Raw genomic sequence first — 18,372 nt, forward strand, 5'->3', positions numbered from 1 at the left:
CATCACTCTATTATCCTGGGACCCCCATTACTGTATTACCCCCATTAGCCCTGTCACTCTATTATCCTGGGAGCCCCATTACTGTGTCATCCCCATTAGCCCCATCACTATTACCCCCCACTACTGTGTTACCCTCATTACTCCATCACTATATTAATAGACACCCGTCACTCCTTTACCCCTGGGACCCTCACCACTGCATTACCCCTGGGACCCCCATCACTCTGCCCCTGAGACCCCCATCAGAACATTACACCCATTACTCCTGTCACTCCTTTACCCCTGGGATGAGTCAGGCTCGAGGTGCTGGGCTAAAACTCACCACTTTGTGTGAGGGCAGGCCTGGGGGTTGCAGGTCCTGTTTCCGCTGGGCCGGGGCTGAGTGTGGCACACGTCATCCGGGTATGCATTGTTGCCTATGGTGCAGACCACGTGTCTTGTCTGGAAGCCTGTGTGGCAGAGAACGGCAAGCAGGAAGGTCACCTCGTGCTGTCAACATGACAATGCCAGCATCATGCCGGGGCCGTGGGAACCAGTCTGCACAACCCAGGCAGAGGATCTGGCCCGTCCAGGAACCATTCATTCACCTTTCCTGCTCATTTCTGGTTACCAGACAACCAGTGAGTCAGTGTTAGCCCACTGAGCTGATGCCATCAGCCTATCCCCTCTCAAACCTTTGCTGAAACCTTTTCTCCCCCCGATACCACCAATGTTCCCAGTCAGGGAGATGATCACAACACCCAGATGGCCCATCAGCCCACAGAGCTTTGGGGCATGGGTGGAAACCGCAGCACTCAAGGGAGAGGTGCGAGGGCAGTGAGAGATGTGCCCGTTCCACACAGCACTGGATAGTAAGCATCAACACTGGGTTCTGGAAGCTGCGATGCAGAAATACTATTATCCCCATCACAACGCCATCAGTGCCCCAGCACACAGCTGCTCACTCCCATCTCAGCCCTTCTATTTACAGCAGGAGGAATCTGCCCAGCAGCACAGGGAGGCCAGTGAGATGGGAAGGAGCAAAACACGTCCCACTGCATTACGCACACCTGGAACCATCAGTCTTGGTGAGCAGACCCTACGTGTAACAAGATGACCTGCTCCTCAACTTCCTCACGCTGCAGAAATCAGGGGGAGCTGTAATACAGCAGAGCTGGCGCTGGGACAGGGGGCGGGACAGCAGGCCTGGGGCCAGGGGAGGGGCGGGACAGCAGGCTTGGGGCCAGGTGGGGGGGAGGGGCGGGACAGCAGGCCTGGGGCCGGGGGGGCGCGGAACAGCAGGCCTGTGGCTGGGGAGCAAGACAGGCTGAAGGTTCAGGTGTGGGATAGAGGGGGAGGCTACACTATTTGGACAGAAATGCAGTCATTGGGAACTCAGACAGTTGGTGCAGGATTTTGGTTCTTGCCGAGATGCCTTCTGGCCTGTGGTAACTTTCAGCCGAACAAGCTGTGTAGAAGCACAAACCTGCCCCCTGGGGAAAGGAGACTCGCAGAAGGACAGAGCGAGGAGAGGTTTTGGAAGCTCAGGCACACACCATTTCCACAATCCTTGCTGCATAGACTCCAGGATCCAACACTCCAGAAGTAATCCTGCCACTGGGGCCTGTGGTGTGAGAGGTAATATTCGTACTCGACTCCCTGATTGGGCTCCTGGCTGATGATCTGTAAAGGGAAGGAAGCGGCATCACATGTAATGCCTACAACTGTTGCTCAGAGGCTACAGTCCCCTCCAGAAGGGAAGGTGGCCTAGTACTCCTGGGGTCTGGGGAGAAGAGGGGACATCATAACGTTGCGCCCTGACCCTAACGCATGGTCTAAACGTGAATCAACCCAGAGCCCCCGTCCTGGCCTATACATGAACCAAAACAGACCCTACCTCTGATCTAAACGAGGATCAACTAGATCCCAGCACTTGTCCAGTCCTTGACAAGGTCCCACATGGGAGGTTAGTACAGAAGATTTAGATACTAGGTATTCAAGGTGAGGCAGTGAATTGGACAATGGCTATACAGGAGAAGCCAGAGAGTGGTGGTGAATGATAGCTTCTCAGACTGGAGGCCTGTGACTAGTGGTGTGCATCAGGGATCAGGGCTAAGACCATTGATGCTTGTCATCTATATCAATGATCTCGATGTTAATGAGGTAAATTAGATCAGCAAGTTTGCAGAAGATACAAAGATTGGAGGTGTTGTGTGGACAGTAAGAAGATTTTCAAATCTTCTAGAGGGATCTGGACCAGATGGAATTTAATGCAGACAAGCGTGAGGTGTTGTATTTTGGAAGGACAAACCGAGAAAGGACATAAACCGTGGATGGTAGGGCACTGATAGAATAGAGGGATCTGGGAATACAGATACATAATTCCCTGAAAGTGGCATCACAGGTGGATAGGGTTGTTAAGAGAGCTTTTGGCATCTTGGCCTTCATAAATCAAAGTGTAGAGTATAGGAGTTAGGATGTTATGGTAAAGTTGTATAAGACATTGGTGAGGCCATATTTGAAGTATTGTATGTAATTTTGGTCACCTAACTACAGGAAAGGTTTCAGTAAAAATAGAAAGAGTCCAGAGCTGGGCAACATCGTTAATGTGGAGGTTAATGCAACAACTTTATGGTGCCAGTGACTGGGACTGGGGTTCAAATCCTGCACTGCCGGTAAGGAGTTTCTACATTATCCCCCAAGTATGTGTGGGTTTCCCTGGGGGACTCCAGTTTCCTCCCACCATTCGAAACATACCGGAAGTGCAGGTTAATTGGGTATAAAGTGAGCGGCACAGACTCGTGGGCTGTAATGGTCTGTTACCATGCTGAATGTCTAAACCAATGGTTCTCAACCTTTTTCTTCCCACTCACATCCCACTAGAAGTAATCCCTATGCCATCGGTGCTCTGTGATTAGTAAAGGATTGCTTAAGGTGGGATGTGAGTGGGAAAGGAAGGTTGAGAATCACTGTTCTAGACCCAATTGTTACTGAAATATTTTGCTTGAGTAAAATTATCACTGGCCCATTTCCTTTTGAGTTACGAAACCGTGCACATAAAGAGTCAATGAGGGACGATTAAAACAATGGTTTTCAAACTTTTTCTTTCTACCCACATCCCATCTTAAGAAGCAATCCCTTACTAATCACAGAGCACCAATGGCATAGGGATTACTTAAAGTAGTATGTGAGTGTGAAGAAAACGATTGAGAACCACGGATCTAAATATAAATAAATAAATATTTACTAGGATGTAGCTAGGACTTCAGGAACTGAGTTACAGGGAAAGGCTAAACAGGTTAGGACTTTATTCCCTGGAACATAGAAAAATGAGGGGAGATTTGATAGAGGTATTTAAAATTATGAGGGGGACAGACAGAGTAAATGTAAGCAGGTTTTTTGGTAGGTGAGACAAGCTCTGTAGGACAGGTTAAGGGTGAAAGGTAAAGGAAACATTAGGGGGAATTTCTTCACACAGAGAGAGGTGAAAGTGTGGAATGAGCTTCTTGCTGAAGTGTTGACTCCAGGATATTGTCGAGGTGCAGGTTAACGGGACAAGGCAGAACAATAGTTCAGCACAGGTTAGATGGACCGAAGGTCCTATTTCTATGCTGCAGTGTTCCATGGACCAATCCAGACCTCAACACACTGCAGGTCCCAACGAGAACTCAGTGGGGTCCCTCTGGATACTCCAGTTTGCTCCCAGTTCCCAGAGGTGCGCCGCTGAAGAGCCTTCCACGCAGTTTAAGTGGCAAATGAACAAGCGGCTGGTTGTGCAGTGAGAGTTGGTTGCAGGACTGGCAAGGAGTGGGGGGGGGGAAGGGCAGAAAAGGCATGGGGATATCTGCCGATGGCTGGACAAAATCAGCCCATGCCTGCAAACAGCAAACCTACATGACGTTCAAGAGCGAGCAGGTTAATGGTGAGCAACGTGAAGCTAAGGCGCCACCCATCTCCAACCGAGAGATGGAGTCTATCCAACTTGGTCAAGTGGCCCTCAGACAGTGAGGAAGGCACATGGGCTGGTTGCCCTCATGAACCTGCATCTGCCCCTCAGGGGTAGGACCATGAGGGCACAACATTATAAACCATTGGTCAGGTCCCATGAAGAAGGGACTGAGGGATGCTGATCCAGACTCATCATGAGGTGAGGTTGGCTCTGTTTTCCCTTAAGTGGAGCAGGTTGAGGGAAACCTGATGGAGGTTCTGAGGGGCAAGCATGGGGAGGGGGCATCCCTCAGTTAGGATGGGAGTGATCCCACCCTCCATGGGCCAGTTCTACGTGGGCACTTACCTCCAGTATGAGGGGTTCAGTTGTGGGCCCTTGGCCATGAATCACCTCTGGTGCCAGCTCACCCTCAGAGCCTCGCTGGTAGTGGAGCACTGTGCCAGCCACAGACAGGGCACGGCTGTAGTCGATGGTCCACTCACCGTTCAGGTAGTACTCACCCCTGATGTTCTTCACAGCTGCAAACACACAATGTCATGAGCTTGGTCTGTCCCTGAGGGTGGGAGAGGGAACAGCAGGAAATTCATGCTGCACAGGGATTCCCTGAGCAAGCTGTGCTTCAGGGATGGGGTGGGGGTCAGTACCCGGGACAGGAGATGGGATGGGGGTCAGTACACAGGACAAGAGATGGGATGGGGGTCAGTACACGGGACAGGAGAAGTGGTGGAGGTCAGTACTGGGGAGAGGAGATGGAGTAGGAGGTCTACTCCAGGCTGGGGGGTTGAGCTGGATTGCTTAGTGCGAGGTGCTAGGATCCTCGACGGATAGATGGAGAGGGTACTGTACCCTGACTACCTTCACATCAGGTGGACAGGCTGGATTGGTAAGGAGAACCTCTCCATAATTGCCCACCCCACCATTCTGATCATTCAGGAACCCCCTTCCCCCCCAATCAGGTCCTCTGGGAGTCCCATCCACGTCCTTCCTGCCCCATGGAATTCCATGGCCGTGGGTCAGGATGCACAGGGAGTGACCATTCGGGGGGGGGCGGGCATTTGCGGAGTGGGCTGGACGTCCACTCCACCAGTGCAGTTGGCATCAACATTCTCCACCGTTCATGACCCTCGGTTAGTCAATAGACAATAGACAATAGGAGCTGGAGTAGGCCATTTGGCCCGTCGGGCCAGCACCACCATTTGAGATCATGGCTGATCATTACCATCAGTACCCCTTTCCAGCCTTATCCCCATAACCCTTAACTCCGTTACCCACAAGAGTCTTATCTAACTCTCTTTTGAACATAGTCAGCGAATCCGCCTCTACCACCCTCTGTGGCAGAGCATTCCACAGATTCACACTTCTCTGGGTAAAAAAATGCTTTCTCATCTCCGTCCTAAAGGGCCTACCATGTATTCTTAAACTATGCCCTCTAGTCCTCGTCTCCCCCATCATTGGAAACAAGTAATCAGACTTCACCTTGTCTATTCCCCTGTGATTTTGTATACCTCAATCATGTCCCCCCTCATCCTTCTAAACTCCAATGGATACAAGTCCAGTTTTTCTAGCCTTGCTGCATATGACAACCCTGCCATCCCTGGAACTAACCTTGTAAATCTGCGCTGCACATCCTCTATAGCTAGTATGTCCTTCCTCAAGTTTGGAGACCAGAACTGGACGCAATACTCCAGGTGGGGTCTCACCAGGGCCCTGTATAACTGCAGAAGGGCATCTCTGTTGACGCATCTCTGTTGACTCATCTCAAATGAACAGAGAGAAAGCAAAGGGCTCACCGAAGAAATTCCTTGTGGGGAGGACCTCGTGGATGCGAATGCTCATGGCCCCAATGGGAATGACGTGAATTTGGTTGTAACCTGCCAGGCAGAAAGCGATAAGTTTAATTGATCAGTCAATGTCAAACACACCCGTTCGCAGAACTCAGCAATGTACCTTTGGGCAAATCGGCTGCATCAAATAGGCCTTTGACTTGGTAGCACGAGCTGCCATCTCCTCCACACTTCAGACACTTGTCCTCAGTCTGAAAAGATCCCAGCATCTGGTCACAGCCGACCGCCTACAATGAGCAACCAACACCAGAGTCAGTGAAAGGCAGGTGGCCCGGGGTTTGGGGTGGGGAGTAGGGGACTGGGACACCATCGGGAGGAGCCAGGGCACTAGTGGGGGGTGGGTGAGGGGGCCCAGGGTGGCCGTGTGGGTGAGTGGGCTGGGGTGCTGGTGGTGGCTGGGACAACATCAGGAGGGGCCAAATGCCATCAGGAGGGCCCCTTTCCCTTCACAGTTCCACCTCTGTCCCAGACTCAGAACATAGATCAGAGAGGCCCTAGTTGGTCTCTGCACTCGGCTGGTTTAGTTCCCCCGCACTGTGTAGTGAGGGAGGGAGGTTACTCGCCCCACTCCAGTGAAGACCATCTTAGAATAGGGCCTCGGTCCAGGAACCAGACACTTGCTGGTATCTGGAAGTGAGGTGGATGGAGAGGAACAATCCCAAGAGGGCTTTCCTCACATCTGGGTGGGGGCCAGGACAAGCCAACCAGCAGGCAGCCCCTACCATGACTCACCTTGCAGATACCCTGGATGCAGATATGGCGGCTGCCAGGCTCACACAGGGTCCCGTCTTTGACAGCTTCCCTGTGCTGATAATAGAAGTTCTCCCCTTGAGGAATGCAGTTGAGTTCACATTTATTGGAAGCTGTGGGAAAGAAAGGGGCCTAAGGTCACATTTAAATAGCAACACCCCATCCCCAGAGATGCCCACCCTTCCACCCCAGCTGCTCAGTTGGGACCTTGGCTATGCAGGGCTGTACATTCAGCCCAACACCACCGCTCATGTTGCTGACTCGTGACTGCAGATTCAGTTCAGACAGAATAATCAAGTTTGCAGACGATACAAATGATGAGTCAGCTGACATGGAGGAGGTTGGGACGCTCATAAAATGGTGCCAAAATAACAGCTTGAGTCTCAACGTAGGCAAGACAAAGGAGATGACTGTGGACTTCAGGAGGATGAAGGTTCCATCGTGGAGAGAGCGCAAAGTTCCTTGGGTGCACATAAAGAACCACCTATCCTGGACCCAGGACACCACATTAGACAGGAAGATGCAGATTGAGGAGGGCAAGGCTACCATCACACATCTTGACAACATTTTACAGGAACACAATTCAGGCCGGCTGTAGCACTGTGTGGGACAGTAGCTGCAAAGCATTGGTCCGGAAAGTCAATACAGAGGATCTTCAAAACAGCTGAGAAGATCAATGGGGTCTCCATTTCTTCCATTGTCGACATTCACTGGGATACTAAAATAGGGCTCAAAGAATTATAGGGGATCCCTACCATCCAGCACACAGGATATTTGACCCTCTACCATCAGGAAGGAGGTGTAGGCACATCAAAATCAGGACCACCAGGCTGGGAAATTGCTTTTACCGCAATCTGTGAGATTGATGAGTAGTATCCTGTAACCCTGGATCTCTTATAAATCAAACAGAGTAAATTATTCTGAAATATTGATGCATATTTATTTTACATCATAATTTTTATGTATACATTTGATTAAACTGTGTGAGAAATGCATTATGTGTGAATGTGTGTGCACTGTGACCTAATTTGTCTGGCTTGATATGTACAATAAAGTTCAACTTGAACATTTAATTTTTTTCCATAAAAATACATAGTAAACACTCCAATATCAAACTTTTTCTTACAAAAAAAACTCCTCCCCCTTTTGTAATTTAAATCCACACACCATCAGGGCTCATGTTTATATTAGCCATTAAACAAATAATATTTCTATATGAGGAAGTCACTTGTATTTATACTACAGCAGCATCAGTTATTATCCTTTTTATTATTGTAGTTATAATTGCAATTGGGCTCCTATATGATCCAACTGTGGCTACCATATCTTAACAAATATGTCAGATTTGTTCTTTAAGTTGGAGGCCATTTTTTTCGATAGGTATGCAACCCCGTAACTATTCCTCTCTGCAGTCCATCATGCTATCTGTAGAGGGCAGTCAGATTTCCAAGTAACTGCAATACATTTCTTCGCCACTGCTAAGATTATTTTAACAATTAAATTATAAATTTAGTTAACTTATTGCTTATTTCAAAGAAGTTTCCCAAAAGATAAAAGTTCCGGGTCGTCCGTGAAGGCCACTCGTTATCCTTGTTAATACTTCAGTAATTACCCTGCCAGAAAGGTCTCACCTTCACACCCGACCATGTAGCATGTGCAAACATTCCTATTTCTATTCCACATCTGAAACACATCTCTGATATTTCCAATTTTGATTTATGTAATTTATGTGGTGTGAGGTATAATTGTGTAGAAAATTATATTGTACTAATCCGTATCTTGCATTTATTCAGGCCACCATCTTTCTATTATTGTAACTCCTAGATCTGACTCCCGTCTCTCTCTCTCGATCTCTCTCAACCTGGTTTTGTATTTGCATTCTGAAGAGCAAAGTACATTTTAGTTATAAATTTAGGTGCCAAATTGTTCGTTCAATTTCACTAATTTCAGGTGGGGCCTTGGCCCCCATCTTTCTCTTAGGGATGATCTTAACTGGAGTAAACAAAAGAAAGTCCGATTAGCTACTCCATATTTATTTGGTAATTGTTCAAAAGACACAAGAGATCCACCGATATAACAATCATCAACATATATCTTATTCCTTTATCATTCCATGAATTCAATATTTTGTTACCCAGATTCATAGGCAACAGTACATTTTTACGTAATGGTGTTCTTAACAATACACCTGCTTTTTTCCCCAATACATTCATTTATTTCTTGCCATATTCTAATCATATGTATTAATATAAGATTCTCCTTATTTTTTGTTTGTTATTAACTTAACATTTCACTGTAAAGAAAATCCTTCAGTGTCCCCTCTTATATGGAACACAATCCCATTCGGCTCCAAGAAGGGGACTATCTTCTTCAAAGAAGCATGATAAAAATCGAGCTTGTGCTGATAAATAATACTTCTTCAAATCCAGAACCCTAAATCGTCTCAGTTTATAATCCCATGTTACCTTTTCCAATGAAATTCTCGGCACTCTGTTATTCCATAGGAATTGCCTTATGTAATTAATTAATAATTTTTTAAAAAATTTTTAGGTTGTGCAATAGGCAATGATTGAAAAAGATACTGTAATCTTGGCATCACTTTCATTTTAATTTGCTCTTCCCACTAAAATAATCATCAAATCTTTCCATTTATGTAAATCTTTCTCTATTTTTCTAAAAGAGAAGTGTAATTAAATTTATATGTTCTATAAATTATTATCTGTCATTATTCCTAAATATTTGATTCCATCTATCTTCCATTTAAATCTACTACCTTTTGGATATCTTTCATAATCAGAATTTGTCAGTGGCATTACTTGACTCTTATCCATGTTTATTGTATAATCTGATATTCTTACAAATTTTTCTAATGTTGTTTGTAATTTTATCAAGGACTCAGTCAGGTTAGCCACATCAGCAAATAAATTAATTTTATATTCTTCTGTTAATATCCAGATCTCTCCTTATAATCTCCACTAGTGGTTGAATTGATAGGATACAAAGCGCAGGGAACATCCCTATCTACTTAATCTACTCAAGGAAAAAACCATTGACATCTGGTTATTAGTTATAATTTTGGCTTATGATTTATGATAAAAGTTCTTATCACGTTTATAAAATGTTCTGCCTATTCCAAATTTTTCCAGTGTCTTAAATAGAAAAGACCAATCCAAATGGTCAAACGCTATTTCTGCATCTAGGGAGTCTGTTCTACTCGGATTCAACTTTGATATTGCCATATGTATTATGTTGAATAGTCTACCCAGATCCCACCAGATCTATGTATTAATATTGGTAGATATTGCCCCAATCCATTAGCTAGCCAATATAATCAGCATTCAGGAGTGATGTAGGTCTACATGATGAAGTTTTTCTACTTTTTTTCAGTTGCTCTGTAATTATAGCAGTTGAGAAAGATTCTGGGAGTGTCCGAGTCCCCGCTGCCCAGTACAATGCATCCATCATAAGGAGGCATCAGCAAGTCTTTAAATTGTCTATGGAACTCGGGAGGAAATCCATCCTCCCTGGAGACTGATCAGCTTATAAAGTACCCAAAGCTTTCTCATTTTCTTCTCTTGTGATCTAAATCAACTCGTTTTATATCTTCTAATTTTGGAAGCTTAATATTTGCTAAAAATTCATCCATCTCATTTTCATCACCTAATAATTCTGATTTATATAATTTCGATATATAATTCTGATTTATATAATTTATATAATTGTCTAAAATATTATTTATTTCTTTTTGATTGTATGTTGGCACCTGTTTTTATTTTATTTGATCATCCTAGATCACCCTTCTACCTTTACCTGCCAAGACAGAACTTTGTGTCTGTTTTCCTAATTCATGATATTTTACTTCGTTTCTTCCATTCTATAAGTCTGTAATGTGTTATATCTCAGTTTTTTATTCTCTAATAGTCTATATGTTTCTTGTAACCCGTTCTTTTATATTCTTTTCCCAGTTTTGTGATATATTTCTCCAAACCATCCAACTGTGTAGCATATTCTGACTTGATTTTTTGTATAAGAGATAATTTGTCCTCTTAAGTAAGCTTTAAGTGTATCCATATTAAAAAAATATCAGTAGAAGATGGATTAGTTTCATAAAATAGTTCTATCCGTCACTTAATAAACTCACAAGTCACCCTTTCAACAGTGTGGCATTGAGATGCCATCTATGTACACTTTTCTGTTTTACCGTTATTGCAATAGTTAAAGTTAATGGTGAATGATCTGATAAAAGTCTAAACAAATATTCAATTTTTATGACTACTTTTTAACTGGGCAGATATTAAAAACAAATCAATCCTTGTATGTGAGTCATATAACCTTGAGTAGAATGAATAATCTCTTTCTATGAGGTTAAGCTTCCTCCATATATATCAATCAAATTTAAATCCTTTCTAAATGATAGTGTTATTTTTGCAGTTTTGCCCTTGTTACCGTTCTTGTTGATTTATCCAATATTGGATCTAAACAGAAATTAAAATCTCCTCCGACCGGTATATTTTGCCTTCCCCCTGCTGTTTTTAAAAAGATATCCCTCATAAAGGCTTCATTGTCATAATTTGGTGCACAAATATTCATAAACATCCCCGATTCTGCATAAATTTTACAATGTGCCATTACAAATCTTCTAGCTTTGTCAGTCAGTCTCTTCTATTATTATTGATATATTTTTATTAATTAAAATTGCTACACCTCTTGCTTTTGAGCCAAATGAAGATGATATTACTTGTCCCACTCATCCTCTTTTTAATTTAGCAATTTTGTAAGATGCATTTCTTGTAGAAAGACTACATCTATCTGCCTTTAATTTCTTTTAGGTGTGCTAAGACCTTCTTCCTTTTCACTGTCCCATTAATATTAAGACTAATAAATTTTAATGTTCTATCCAAGCAGATTTTTAAACAAATATTGTTTAACAATAGAAACCTTTTCGATTGTTTAAATAATAGTGAACTTTCCTCTTTAAAAATACACAATGTCCCTGCTCTGATGGTGACCTGAACAAGAAACATGGAAAGCCTGTGGAATCCTTCGAGGAAGAAGAACCCCTCCCTTTAGTGCTATCTTTTATTGGTATTCCTCCCAGTGCCAGTCTCTCCCTGAGACCACCCTGCTACTACTTTTCCCATTTTTGCTCTTTCCTAAGCTCTCCATGAACATTTCAATAACATTTACTTTTCAACAATAAATACAAGGCAGCTTTAAAAAAAGAACTTTTATTTAGTCCCATTGTTAACATCCTTCACAGTCTTCTTCTTTGGTAACCTTGGTCTTTTCATAATCCTCGCAAGGAGTCTTCCACCTAATTCTTAGTCTTGAAAAATTGCCGATTACCTTCTGCTATTTTGACCCTCAGAGATGTGGAGTCTATTATCAAGCATGTTAAATTTTTTTGAAAGCAATTATCTTTTTACATTGTCAAACACCTTCCTTTGCTTAAACAAAGTAGGACTAAAATCTTGAAAATATAGCACTTTTTCCATGGTCAATCTCGGCCAGGCCATTATTCTCGCTTAGAGTATTCATATGCTGCTCCCAGAATTGTCTCCCGTTCCCGGTAACTCAAAACTATCACCAGGACTAGTCATGGTCACTGATCGCTGGCTCTTCTGATATCATATCTTTTGATATGCAATTTTCCTCTGAATTCGTCTTCTCCCAACACTCGTGGAGCCAATCTTTAAAGTTCACTGCATCTCTCCCCTCATACCTTCTTTCAGTCCGATAATTCAAACATTATTTTGTCTGCTAAAATTCTCCATGTGGTCGATCTTGTCCAGCAGATCTTGTTTGCCCGCCTCCCATTTCTTCGAATCTTTTTCCATAGATTTTAGCTTATCTTGTGTATTTACCATCTATTTCTACTTGGGTTATTCTTTGCATTAAGTCTTCAACTATTTTTTTAATTTCAGTCATCCTCTCAGACATGTCTCTCATTTCAGTTTTGACGCCTGCAAATCAATTACTCAAATCATCCATTTTCTCAAGCAAAATTTAGTTCTTGTCCTGTCTCCCCAGCTCTGCCGGGGTCCACTGGTTCTGATGCCACTTCCTCTTGGGCTCTCGCTCCATGTTATTGGCTGAGTAGAAGCTTCTTCGGCTTTTACTTTTTGCTGCCATGGTCTCTTGGTACTTGCTTTATCTATTCTCGATTTCGAGACTTTAGCCGTCTTTTTGATACTCTTCATGGAGAGCTCAACCATAATATGTCTGTCCAAGACCTTTGCCATGCCCCCCTCAACTTGAACTTCTCACGGAAAATCAACAATTCAACGTAAGGCAGCATGGTTGGGGTAGCAGTTAGTGCAACGCTGTTACAGTGCCATCGATCCGGGTTCGAATCCCACTCCATAAGGAGTTTGTATATTCTCCCCGTGTCTGCATGGGTTCCCTCTGGAGGCTCTAGTTTCCTCCCATCATTCAAAACATACCGGGGGGTTGTACGTGAATTGGGGTATTTGGGTGGCATGGGCTTGTGGGCTGGAAGGGCCTGTTATCATGCTGTATGTATGGCACACCCCTTCCTGTACACACTCGACTCATTCTCCTCCCATTGGGAAGAACAGCATGAGGTCTCCACCAGACAAGGACAGCTTCTTCCCCATTGTTATTATACTCCTGAACAAACCACGCACTAGTCACACGACGAAGCCTGTGCTCGGCACCAAATGATCTCTTGCTTTAACTCTACAGCTGTGTGGTAGAAAGTGTGCTGACCAGTTGCATCACAGACTGGTGTGGGGACACTGATATCCCTGAGCATAAAGCCCTGCAAAAGATAGTGGAGACACCCCAGTTCATCACAGGCAAAATCCTCCCCAGCATCGAGAACATTTACAAGGAACACTGCCATCGGACAGCAGCAGCAATCATCAAGGATCTACACCACCCAGTACACGCTCTGCTCTCACTGCTGCCATCAGAAAAGAGGTAGAGGTACCACAAGACTTGCACCACCAGGTTCTGGAACAGATGCTCCCCCTCCACCATCAGACTCCTCAACAACAAACTCAATCAGGGACTCATTTAAGGTCTCTTACTTGTGACTTTATTGATTTTCTTTTGTTCTCTCTATATTGCACAGTTTGTTTACATTCATTATCTGTTTTCATTTCTTTATTTGTTTACACTGTGTTTATATTTTTTGCACTACTCATAAGTAGTGCACGAAATATCAGATTATACAATAAACATGGATAAGAGTCAAGTAATGCCACGAAAAAGAATCTCGGGGTTGTATGTGATGTCAAGTATGTACTCTGACAATAAATCTGTATTCCGAACACTCTACATTGTGCTGACTTCCACTAGCTGCACTATTTGTTTTCACTAACTCCCCTTTGAACCTCCCTGAGTGATGTGGACTGAGAGGTGATCAGTCTGGAGGAAACATTGTGCACTGACTCACTGACCTAGCACCAGACCAAGAACCTGGGGATAGCCTGCAGGGAAATGGGCAGACAGAAATGTAGCCACATGACTCACCTCCGTAATACGGCAGCCACTTGTATCTCTTTCCCTGGAAGACGGTGCCATCAAAGGCAGAGCACTGCTCCTCCCGAAAATCCCGTGAGCCTTCCGGACAGTCCTGTGGAAACAGTGAGGTAGAAATGTCGGACAAGGGAGGGGGGGGGAAGGATAAACAAGAAAGATAGAAAGAGATGGGGAAGAAAAAGGGGGTTAAGAGGGGGAGGGAAAGGGGGTAGAAAGGAATGAATAAAAAAGGATGGAAGAAAAAGGGAAGAAAGGAAATAGAAAGGAGGGAAAAAAGAAAAATAATTAAGAAAGGAAGGAAAAAGGGAATGAAGGTGGAAAGATAAAGGGAAGAGGGTAAGGAGGAAGAAAGATAAAGCAGGAAGAGGGAAGGTAGGAAGAAGGAGTGAGAGAAGAAGGAAACAGGAAGGGGATGAAGGGAGGGAGGATAGGAAGGAAGGAAGGGAAGTAAGAAAAGGGGAGGGAAGAGGGTGGGAATAAAGGAAAAGAAGAGGAAAGGAAGTCAAGTTTATTGTCGTCTGATTGTACAACCTGGCGAAAGTGTACACTTTCGCTAAACCTCAGGTGTTCCAGCAAACCACGTTTCATCTATGACCAATCTCACTGGGAGGTCACACCGAGGGAGGCCGCCAAACCATGAGCCCCGAGGGAGGAGGACTCACCTAGCATGGAGAGAGGAAGCCTCACTGAGAGCAACGGAGAGAGGAAGCCCCACCAAGAGCTCCGATGGAGGCCATACCAAGAGCACCAAATGCAGCAGGTGAGGTTGGATAAGGTGGACATGACCCATCACCTCATTGGAAGGGCTGTTTGAGTTCTGGGAGGGAGCACAGGAGGATGATTAGGTGTGACATCACCTGTGGTTGCAGCAGAAGTGTCTCCCTTTCCTGTATGACCTGCTGAGTTCTTTGTCTGCACTCCCTCAATTTTACCATCTGACGTGTAGCAGCAGCTCCCATGGTCCACGTGGCAGGGATCCGAGAAAGAGTTGCGCAGCAACGAGACAAGCCATCCCGGTAAAAGCTGTCAGTCGCTTTTCCCCCAGGACATTGTCTCCTGGGCACTCACCACCCTCTTACTGAATAGAGTCACCGTCAAAATCTCCTGCCCCTTACATGGTGTCTATATTCTCCAACTTTATTCACCTCTGATATGGGGAAACATTATTTCCTGTCTACGCCATCTCCAAACCTCACAATTTTATATTCCTCAATTAGTCCTCTCTCCGCCAGCGAAGGCAGTCACCTTCTCCAGCCTTTCTTCATAGCCCTGGTCTCTGGTTCTGAGAGACTCTGGAGCAGGAACCAGCAGGCAAGTGGTGTGTTGCACAAGGTTGCGTAAAATCTAACGGAACTCGAGTCGACAACATTCTCCAGTCCCACTGCAGGCAATCCTTGATGGGCAAGTGGAGCAACTCTCTGCCATAGGTAATAAGACTGTGACCCACAACATGCTGTCCCCAGCCAGCACATCCGACATCCACCAGCAGCCAACCCGAACCTGTCCATCACACTCCCCCAGGTCTGTTGTCTACTGCTGCCTCCTGAGCCAGGTGCAGGTAAAGCTTTCTTGAGATCCCTGACTGATGGACCCCAACCCCCCCCCCCCCCTGCCAACCACAGTTAGTTTGGGTCCCCTCTATTCAGAGACCCTGAGCCGATTTTCCTCCCTCTCGCAGCTCCCGAGCCCCTCTGGGGGAGTGGAACTCCACACAAGTCTGCCACCCTGGCTATGCTGCCCTCAGGCAACCCCCCTCCTCATTTGGCACAGCGCCACATATTGTACCTGAATATTGCAGACACGGTAGTCTCTTGGGGGTCCCAGACAACTGCTCCCACCATCTCTCCTGCAAGGAAGAGTTTGAGAATGTACTGATGTCTCAACAGAAACTGATACAAAATCCACCCTTCCCTCCCCTCTAGACGGCGTGAATGACACCTGACCAGGCTGTGAGTAGATGCAGAATACTTTAATATCCAGATATCACGTCAAAATTTGGTGTGAAAATGTGTCAGCGTGAGTTAAGGTCACAACCTGTCTTTGCAGCTCAGCTCGCATTCATCTCTTGTTGTTTCAAAACTTCACCTCCATTCTGTTTCAAAATGCCTGCCAGAAAATGCATCAAACGTACAGCAGCAGTTAAACTGTGTGGTGTTGAAATGGCTGAGAAGGCAAATAACTGTGCAGCAAGAACAATGTGTATATCACAGAAACATAAGAGACACTGGAGAAAGATTTTTAAATGTAGACATACAGCCATTTCGGCCCACGCCGCCCAATTGACCTATACCCCTGGTATGTTTGGAATGATGTGAGGAAACCGGAACACCCGGGGAAAGCCTACACAGTTGCGGGGAGAACGTACAAATTCCTTACAGACAGCGCAGGATTCGAACTCTGGCCCCGATTGCCAGAGCTGTAAAGGCTTTACACCAACCGGGCCGCCCCATAGGTCTCAAACAAACTTCAGAAAATGCCGAAAAGCAAGCGAGTGGCTGCAAATGGGAGAAAAAAAGAGAAATTGCGGAGTGGGTGATAGAAAAAAAAAATCGGCAAGGTGGAAAATGTGGCGACGTTCAAATCCATGCAGGAAAGGAGGCAAGGAAGAAAATAATTTGGTTATTACAGCAAGTGCAGGATGGTACTTGAGGTTCATGAGGCTGCATGGCTTCACACTTGGGCAGAGAACTAAGATTTCACAAAAGCTTCCCACTGATCTGGCTGATAAAACATTACAGTTTAACCAGTTTGTAAACATACACTGAAAAGAAGGCTACAAGTTATCATGCACTGGGAGCTTGGATGAAACACCAATTACACTCAACATGCCAGAGGATCGAACAGTGAACCAAAAAGGAGAAAAAGCAATATTGGTGAAAACCAGCAGACACAAGAGAAGTAGGCTTAATATAGCATGGATGATGGTACGAAATTAAAGCCGATGGTTGCTTTTAAGAGGCAAAACTCAGCTAAAGGAGATAAAGGGAATTGTCATCCATGTACATCCACAAGGCTGGATGCTTAAAGAGGGATGTAGAAAATAGATAAAGGAAGTTTGGAAGCTACGCCTTGCAAGAAAAAAAATGTTTGCTCATCTATGATCAGTTTAGGGCATATCGACTGAAGAACGTTGTTGGTGACCTCCGATTACAACATCCTCACATGGCTATAATTCCTGGTGGACTTGCAAGGGTTTTCCAACCAATGAATGTTAGTATCAACAGGCCACTTGAGAACATGACGAGAAGGAGGTGGAGTAAGTGGGTGCGTGAGGGAGCAAAACCATACACAAAAGGAGGCAGCATGTATCAGATCTGTGAATGGATTGGCGATGCATGGAGGGAGTGAAAATTGCCATCACCATCAAATTATTCAAGAAATGTTGAATTTCAAATGCATTGAATGGTACAGAAGGCTACAAAAAGCACAGATGATGATGAAGAGGATCCGTACTGTTATGTCCTCGGTTGTACCATCGGAGGTCTTAATAAACACTCAGAGAAGCTTGTAAGTTTACAGCACAAACTTTTACTCACATCTCAGGCTACTGGTCATGTATGAATACACTGTCGCACTGAGCATGCTCACTACTCAGTGTGATGTGGCTCTTGCAATGTGTCTCATTGAGCATGCTCACTACTCAAGTGTAATGCAGCTCTTACAGTCTTGCAATGTTCATTTTCCAGCATAAAATAGTCCCAAGTTTCCTGTGTATACAACATCTCTCCTTCTTTAAAAAAAAATTAAAAGATTTATTAAGGTTTAAATTTATTGAATATTATCGGACCATTCACCCTTAATATTGACAGTAAAGCTAGAGGACATCCCTCCAAGAATGTATAGATGGAGATTAAACCCCATGTTACTTAAAAGGCAGGATTTTAGAGAATTTATTGAAAAACAAATAAAAATGTATTTTGAAATAAATACGGAATCAGTGGAAGATAAGTTTATACTATGGGATGCAATGAAAGCATTCATTAGAGGGCAAATAATAAGTTATGTAACCAAGATGAGGAGGGACTATAATCAGGAAACAGAGCAGTTGGAAAGGGAAATAGTAAATATAGAAAAAAAATTAGCAATGAAGGAAGATACAACTAAAAGAAGAGAATTGGCGGATAAAAAAAATAAAATATGAAGGTTTAAATTTATTAAAAAATAAATTGTTACTGCTTCTTTACCTGCATTTGCCATGAAGAATTAAATATTCTAATTATACAGTTCTATATTCTTCTCAGCAGAATTGCACTGGTGGTAGGATATTGCTTCTCCACCTCATAGACCTTATTGCATCTGTTTGGTTTGGTGGTGTTAGTATGGTTGTGGGTGGTGGTGTTGTTT

At 44.3% G+C, this 18,372-nt stretch overlaps 1 protein-coding gene across 3 annotated transcripts in view; it reads right to left on the reverse strand.

Moving 5' to 3' along the window:
* LOC138753883 (papilin-like) overlaps window positions 1-18,372 on the reverse strand; it is a 104,256-nt gene that overhangs the window by 50,388 nt on the left and 35,496 nt on the right. For all 3 annotated transcript variants that reach the window (XM_069917420.1, XM_069917418.1, XM_069917419.1), the window contains exons 3-10: window positions 15,814-15,874; window positions 14,020-14,122; window positions 6,505-6,635; window positions 5,876-5,999; window positions 5,719-5,799; window positions 4,274-4,446; window positions 1,536-1,662; window positions 323-449 (exon numbers count right to left, since the gene is read on the reverse strand). In XM_069917420.1, the coding sequence (XP_069773521.1) occupies window positions 323-449; window positions 1,536-1,662; window positions 4,274-4,446; window positions 5,719-5,799; window positions 5,876-5,999; window positions 6,505-6,635; window positions 14,020-14,122; window positions 15,814-15,874 (927 nt within the window). The remainder of the gene's footprint in view (window positions 1-322; window positions 450-1,535; window positions 1,663-4,273; window positions 4,447-5,718; window positions 5,800-5,875; window positions 6,000-6,504; window positions 6,636-14,019; window positions 14,123-15,813; window positions 15,875-18,372) is intronic.

The sequence above is a fragment of the Narcine bancroftii genome, chromosome 2, assembly GCF_036971445.1.
Source record: "Narcine bancroftii isolate sNarBan1 chromosome 2, sNarBan1.hap1, whole genome shotgun sequence".
In the NCBI taxonomy this organism is placed as follows: domain Eukaryota; kingdom Metazoa; phylum Chordata; class Chondrichthyes; order Torpediniformes; family Narcinidae; genus Narcine; species Narcine bancroftii.